Source organism: Chenopodium album, chromosome 3, assembly GCF_948465745.1.
Source record: "Chenopodium album chromosome 3, dcCheAlbu1.1, whole genome shotgun sequence".
NCBI lineage: Eukaryota > Viridiplantae > Streptophyta > Magnoliopsida > Caryophyllales > Amaranthaceae > Chenopodium > Chenopodium album.
Genome location: NC_137836.1, coordinates 35,609,878 through 35,617,523, shown reverse-complemented (window position 1 = coordinate 35,617,523; position 7,646 = coordinate 35,609,878). Strand labels below are relative to the sequence as shown.

Below are 7,646 nucleotides of genomic sequence, written 5' to 3'. Positions count from 1 at the left end.
AGATTATGTTACTCTGTGTAATTCTTGAATACTTTGTCTTTTATTGCTGGGTCCGCCCAGCTTAACTTGGATTTGTGTTCTCCTAACTTTACTTGCTGAGTGTTTCCTTATCCTAGTGGACGAGGGCTTAGCTTTATTTGTCCCGTGACTGACTTGCTGAATGTTTACTCTGCCTTGGGGGGAAGGGGTTCAGCTTTATAATGTATGCTCTTTGTGATCCTCTTCTGTTTCTTTGCCTGTTGTTTATTTTATTGTTTGCACAATTGCCTGGAACTATGCATTTTTTAGTAGTATCCAGATCTTTTAGCGCTGCAGCATCTTTATTGCATTTGGTGGGGCCTCGTAGGTTGGGCCTCCCTGTCTTCTTGGCTTAGTTGCTTACCGCTTTCCTACTTCTTTGTACTCTATTGTACTTTAGCAGGAACTTTGTCACATTTTATCCTTCTTACTCTATTTGCTCTAAGTGTTTATGCGTTGCGCACTCCACTTGGCTCTGACCAGAGGTTTTGCCTGTGCACTGGCTGGTTTGTTCGATTGCGCGCTGTTTAATCTACCCCTGCTGAGACTTATTTGTGTCGATCAGCTTTTTGCCTATTCCTGTTATGTCATTCAGCATGTTTTGTTGTGACTTATCTGTGTCGTTCAGCTTACTTATGCTGCGACTTGCCATTTTGTGAGTTATCATTCAGCTTGTTTTGCTGTGACTTATTTATGTCGTTCAACTTTTTTATGCTGCGACTTATTTATGTCATTCAGCTTTTTTATGCCGCGACTTATTTATGTCGTTCAGCTTGTTTATGCTGCGAATTTGTCATTTTGTGCCTACTTCTTTTCGTAAGGGCTTATTGTCTGGTTGTCTTCTCCTTTCCTCTCCCCCTCAAAGAGATGGGCTAAGTGGGACTAAGAGAGCCTTAGTGTTGCCTACATAGCTCATCTTCTTCCTTCCTCTTCCCTCTCCTGCTCAAGCTAAACGTGCCAGGCTTCCCCCTCAGGCGTCCCCGAGGTGGTGCCCTATTTTGCTGTGAGCAGGTGAGGTGAGGTTTTAGGGAGGGATGCGTTTACTTTGCCACTTTGCGCTAGAGTGCTTCTTGCCTCTAACACTTTATTATTATCTTTATTTGACTTCTGCATGTTAGCATATGATGCTTGGACATAACATATTAAACAAATTTAAGCAACATACTCCTCACGTAGAGGCTTGTATTTCATTTAATAAAAATGGCTCAAATTCCTTAATTAACATAACATGGACTGAATAAGAGTTTATCAAACTTAAAACATGTTTTTTTAGACTGTTTAAAGAAAATACTTCTTTAACACATCCGCATTGAAACTGTTTCTTAAAACCTGACCTTCTTGATCTGCAAGGAGGAACGCTCCTGGTCCAACTTGCTCGTGAATGATGAAAGGGCCTTCCCAGTTTGCTGATAGCTTTCCATGCTGATTTCCTCTTCCCACTGCTGCTGTCCTTCTAAGGACTAAGTCTCCGGGCAAGAGCTCCCTATGCTTGACCCTCTTGTTGAAAGCTTTTGAAATCCTGCTCTTCTGGGCTGCCAACTTGAGAGCTACTTTCAGCCTTACTTCTGGCAGGAAGTTTAGCTCTTTCAGCATATGCTTTTCATTTCCTTGCTGCTCATAGTGCTGTATCCTCAGGCTAGGGATTTGTACTTCCACTGGGACAACTGCGTCAGCCCCGTAGGTCAGGGTGAAGGGGCTCTTCCTAGTTGACTTCTTCTCAGTGGTCCTGTTTGCCCACAAGACCTCTGGAACTAGGTCTGCCCAAAGGCCTTTGTACTCCTCCAGCTTCTTCTGCAGGGCTGTCAGGATCAGCTTGTTTGCTGCTTCTGCTTGACCATTGCTCTGTGGGTGGCAGACTGAGGCACTTGCGTACTTGGTGCTCATGTCCCCCAGGTAGTCTTTTATGGTGTCACAGTCAAATTGGCACCCGTGATCGAAGACTATGCACTGTGGCACCCCGAATCTTGTGATGATGCTTTTCCATATGAATGTCCTTACTTGGGATGCCTTTATGTACTTAGTGGGTTCGGCTTCTATCCACTTTGTAAAGTAATTTATCGCCACAATGAGATACTTCCTGCCCGCTGACCCAGTGGTGAAAGGTCCCAATATGTCCATTCCCCACTGAGCAAACGGGATCGGGTTGAGGATTGGGGTTAGATCGTTTGCTGGTTGATTTATAACTAGTGAATACTTTTGACACTTGTCGCATTTTTTCACATATGTTAGTGTGTCTTGTGTGAGAGTTGGCCAATACGCTCCCCTTCTAAGGACCTTCACTCCCAATGCTTTTCCATCAATGTGGTTGGCGCATATTTCGGAGTGGGCTTCTTCCATAATGCCCTCCTGCTCCCACTTTAGAATACACCTCAGCAATGGTTTTGAGAAGCCTTTTTTGTTGAGTTCCCCGTTAATCAATACATACCAGTTGGCGTCTTTCTTCACCTTCTTAGCCTGTAATTCATCATCAGGCAGTGAGCAGTGGACCTTGTATGCCAAGATGTCTGAGAACCAGGTTTACTGCCTTTCAATGCAGGTTACCTGCTCTTTTTCGGCAATGCTGCTTTCTTCTAGCACCTCGACCATCACTGTCCTTGTGAGGCTTTGTAAGGTGGAGCTGGCTAACTTGGACAAGGCGTCGGCCTGAGAGTTTCCTGCTCTGTGGACCAAGTCTATCTGGAAATGGACTAGCTGGGGTGCCAGTTCTTTTACCTTGGTTACGTACTTCAGCATGGTGGCTTCCCTTATCTCATATGCCCCCTGCAGCTGGCTGGCAACGAGTTGAGAATCAGTTTGAAGGTGTACTTTGCGGGCTCCGGCTGCGAGGCTCATACGAAGGCCTGCCAGCGCCGCTTCGTACTCAGCTTCATTATTCGATGCTTTGAACTTGAACTTTATTGCATACTTGAATACGTTTCCTTCTGGAGTTGTCATTATGACTCCTGCTCCGCTCCCCGTTTGGGCCGAGGACCCATCCACTTCCACCTTCCAGATCCCAATATCATCCTCTTTTTCCTCTTAGGAGGCTTCCACTATGAAGTCTGCTAGAGCTTGTGCCTTGATGGCTGCTCTAGGTTTGACCTCGAATTCGTACTCAGAAAGCTCAATTGCCTATTTTAAGAGCCTGCCCGATGCATCCATTTTTTGTAATGCTTTCTCCAGCAGGTGGTTTGTGAGGACTTCTATTACATGCGCGTCAAAATATGGCTTTAGTTTCCTTGCTGCTGTGACCACTGCGAAGGCTAGCTTCTCTACTAGTGGGTACCTTTGCTCTGCGTCGGTCAGCACGTGTCTCACGAAGTATATTGGCCTCTGTTGCTACTGTCTTTCTGCCAACAAAACGGCTGCGATTGTTTGTATCGACGCAAAGATGTACATCTGCAGCTTTTCTCTCAGCTCCGGGCTGATCATTGTTGGGAGTTTAGTCAGATGCTCCTTAATACCCTCAAAGGCTTCTTTCTCTTTAGGCCCCCAATTAAATTCTCTGTTCCCTTTCAATAGCCGATAGAACGGCAGGTGATGAGTGACATTTATGTCACTCCTAAGGAGTAGTTTTAGAGTCTTTTTCGCGTTTATTTTATCTTATTTTCCTTTCTTTCTCTTGCTTTCTCTTTAATAAAGTTTCTAGTTTATTTTGGTAATTTTGTCGTGTTTTAGTTCTTTTCGTAGTTTTTAGTTTATTTTCGTATTTTATTTGCTTTTGATTTGTTATATTTCGTTCTTTATTTTTCCTTGATAGTTTTCTAATTTACTTTTATTTATTTTAATTGGTTTTGAGTCTATTTTATTTCACTTTCTGTGCTTGTATAGTTTTTGTTTAGTTTTTATTAGTTTTAAGTTTATTTTGTTATTTTTTTGATTTTATTTACTTGTATAGTTTTATTTAATTTTTATTAGTTTAGTGTTATTTCTCTTTTTCTCTTTTACTTTATTTTATTTCTAATTTATTTATTTCATTCTTATTTGTCTTGATTTCTCCTCGGTTTTGTGTGTAGGGGTTCGGGTTTTATGTCAAGTGGGTTCGGGTTCCAAGTTGAGTCAAACGCCAAACAAACCTGTTGCCCCTTATCCATCACCGCACCCTTCATTATCCTACACCACCCCAAGCAACAACACTCTTCCCCTGCTGCCACCAATCAACCACCACCAATCCGCAATTGCCCAAAACAGCCACACAACACCACTCACCACCAGTTAACCCCCTATTCTCACACCAGCAGCAACAACAACCGTACTCACCTGCCGCCACCAACCAACACCACCAATCACCCCCGTACCAATCCGTGCAGCCAAATCAACCAACCCATTAGCCCCGAATTCACCAGCACCAGCCACCACCTTCACGCACAGCAGCGCAACAATCAACCCCACAACAGCACCTAACACCGCTGCAACCCCTCACACCACAAACCACCAATCCACACCAGCACTACCAGTCGCAACAGCAGCCGCACCACCACAACCCAAACCAAACCAAAACCACCGCAATCAACCTCCCTCAACCAATTACAGCAGCCGCACACCTAGCAGCCACCAAACAACACCAACACCTAGTAGCCCACCAAACAACCTCACACCTTACCACCACCGCGCAACAGAGCAGCCACCACCAGCATCAATTACAGCAACAATTGCGCCACATCGTCACCAATTCGCACAGCAACAGCCCCAAATCAGAGAGAAATGCAAGTTCATTTGGGTTCGAGCAAACCCATTGAGAAGTTCGGTCGAATTTCGAGTCAGAGACTTTGGGGGTTTTGTTATTCGAAGAGGAGTGGTCAAACATACCCATGGTTCGACCGAACCAACCCCGTAGTTCGGCCGCACCAACCCGTGGTTCGATCCAACCATTTCACGAGCTTTGCACGCGATTGTTAATGAAGACCAACGGCCTTGATTGATGCTCATAATAGGCGTTGATGATGCGATTGGTGGTGATAGCCGTTCATTTGGTGCTTGAGTGAAATCGGAGGGTGGTGATGCAATGAAGATAATTGATGGTGGAGCTTAGTGAAGTATGGTTGCAGGGGATTATTTCCCCATTATTGAAGCAGCCAATTTCGAAGAAGAAGGGGAATGGGTTGCTGATTGTTTTGGTAGGAATTGATGGATTTTTGTTTTATTTTTCTTTTTCTTTTATTATTATTTCTTTTCCTTTTCCTTTTCTTATTTCTTTTCTCTTTTATTTCTTTTCTATTTTATTTTCTTTTTTATTTTCCTTTTCTTTCTTTATTTTATTTTCCTTCTTTTATTTTTCTTACTTTGGCTAGCTTAGTATAAATACCCAATTTTGGGGTAATTAAAAAAAACATGGAAGAACTATCTATTCTTCTCTCTAATTAGTTTTTAGGTTAGGTTAGGATTAGTCTTTATTGGTAGAGAGAGAAAGTGAGGTTTTCTTCATTAATGAACTTGGATTTTGAAGAAGGAGCTTGTTCAATCCTTTGTAGACCTTCATCTTCAATTAATGAGCAATTTCTTACTCTCTCTCCTCTATTTTTTATTTGTTTTATTGTGATTATTATTTTAGTTTTTGGTATTGCTTGTTAATCATGTTTATCCTTGATTGTTTGTTAATTAATCTTGTTATTAACATGATTAGTGAGTAATTTCCCCATTAAGGGGATGGTTGTGGTGTAGTGGACCTTGAGCATGTTCTAGGGTTTAGAATTGATTTATTTGTGATTAAAGTCTTTATATGCTTTATATTCTTTAATCTTCTTGCAAGTTCACATTGTTGGTTGATTAAAGGTGAATCTTTGCTAACAAGAAACGGAAGTTGACTTAGTTAAGGTTCATTACTATCGATTGTTATTTAATAGTACCTCCTAGTATATGGTTCTAATGTGGAAACATAGAGGCTATGTTAGGAGAAACCAATTGACCCCGGAAGGCGGCTAGATTGGATCCTTTATTTCGATATTCGAGCATGTTTAGTTCATAATTAATTCAATTTCTATGCCTTTGTTTATGTTCAAGTGAATGCTATACCTAAACCATTTCCCTTAATGTTTTATTTCTTGTTTTAGCATTTTTAGACTTTAGTTTATTTATCTCCTATTCCAGACTAACTTAATTGTCGATAACATTTGGTGGTGTTTAATCGTTCTCTGTGGTTCGACCCCTATGCTTGCCTTATACTCGTATTAGGTTTGTTTAGGTTGTATAAATTGTATTTGATCTAGGGATAGACAATTGACGACGCGTTTATTCCCTTGTCAGCAGGGCCTTATCCGCTGACTTGCTGATGAACCTGGTCAGCGCGGCCATTCTGCATGTCAATCGCATGATATCCTTGATGCATTTAGGCTCAGGCAGGCTGAGGACTGCTTTGATCTTTTCTAGATTAGCATATATCCCTCTCTCGCTGATCAGAAAACCCAAGAACTTTCCCGAGCTCACTCCGAAAACGCATTTCTTCGGGTTGAGTTTGATTTTATACTTGTTCAGGGTGGAAAATGTTTCCTCCAGATCCATGATATGTCCAGCCTGTGTGACACTCTTAACAATTGAGTCGTCAACGTATACTTCAACATTTCTGCCCTTCTGGTGAAGGAATACTCTATCCATTGCCTTCTGAAAAGTTGCCCCAGCATTCTACAGCCCGAAGGGCATAGATATGTAATTATACACTCCCCCTTCAGTGATGAATGCAGTTTTCTGCATGTCTAGCTCATACAGGATGATCTGATGGTACCCTGAGAAGGTGTCCATGAAGCTTAGCAGGGCGTGCCCGCTGGTTGAGTCTACCAGCTGATCTATCCGCGGCAGCGGGTAACAGTCTTTCGGGCAGGCCTTGTTAAGATCTGTGAAGTCAACACACATTCTCCACTGGCCATTTGCTTTCTTTACCATGACCACGTTGGCTAACCACTCTGGGTAGTCGCAAGGTTCAATTAATCCCGCTTCTAGGAGCTTCTCCACCTCCTCCTGAATTGCTTGATTTTTCTCCGTGGAGAAGCTTCGCTTTTTCTGCCTAACTGGCTTAATATCCTCCTTCACATTCAGCCTGTGTACCATGACTGCTGGGTCAATTCCGGGCATCTCATCTGCAGAAAATGCGAAAACATCTTTGTTCTTCCTCAGTAGCTCTATGAGGTGTACCCCTACTCCTAGATCAATGTCTTTCCCGATTTTCACCGTCCTTGAGAGGTCACCTTCTGTGAGCTCGACTGTGACATGCTCCCCACTGGAAGTGGCCTGGCCATTTCCTCTTTTGCAGGCTCGAAGTTCCTTATTGATAACTTCTGTTTATCCCTTTCCCTGTGATATATTTCACGCTTCCTTCTCCTCGACTTCCTCTCAGGTTGTTTAGTGGGCCTTCTCTCAGAACCAAGCTGCTGTCTGGTTTTTGCGGGCCGCTTTAGGGCAATTATGTAACATTGATGGGCTGTCTTCTGACTTCCCCTGAGCTTTGCTGACCGTCCCTTATTAGTTGCGTAGGCCATGGCAAGGTGATAGGTGGATACCACCCCACCTATCTTGTGGATGAGCGGTCTTCCCATGATCACATTGTAGGGTGAAGGGGAGTTTATCACAAGGAACTCTGCCCGGACATCACGCCTTCTTGATCTTTCCCCTACTCGGACTGAGAGTTCGATTATACCCTCTGGGCTAAGCCTCGACCC

The 7,646-nt window shown here is 43.1% G+C and overlaps 1 protein-coding gene across 1 annotated transcript; it reads right to left on the bottom strand.

Annotated features, from left to right (window-relative positions):
• Window positions 1–550: 550 nt before the first annotated feature.
• LOC145625010 (uncharacterized) lies at window positions 551–2,952 on the bottom strand. The gene is made up of 3 exons (XM_081678094.1): window positions 2,560–2,952; window positions 1,559–2,472; window positions 551–656 (listed from the first exon to the last, which is right to left on the bottom strand). Exons 1-3 carry the CDS (start codon window positions 2,950–2,952, stop codon window positions 551–553), a joined length of 1,413 nt encoding a protein of 470 aa, XP_081534220.1.
• Between the last annotated feature and the right edge of the window lie 4,694 nt (window positions 2,953–7,646).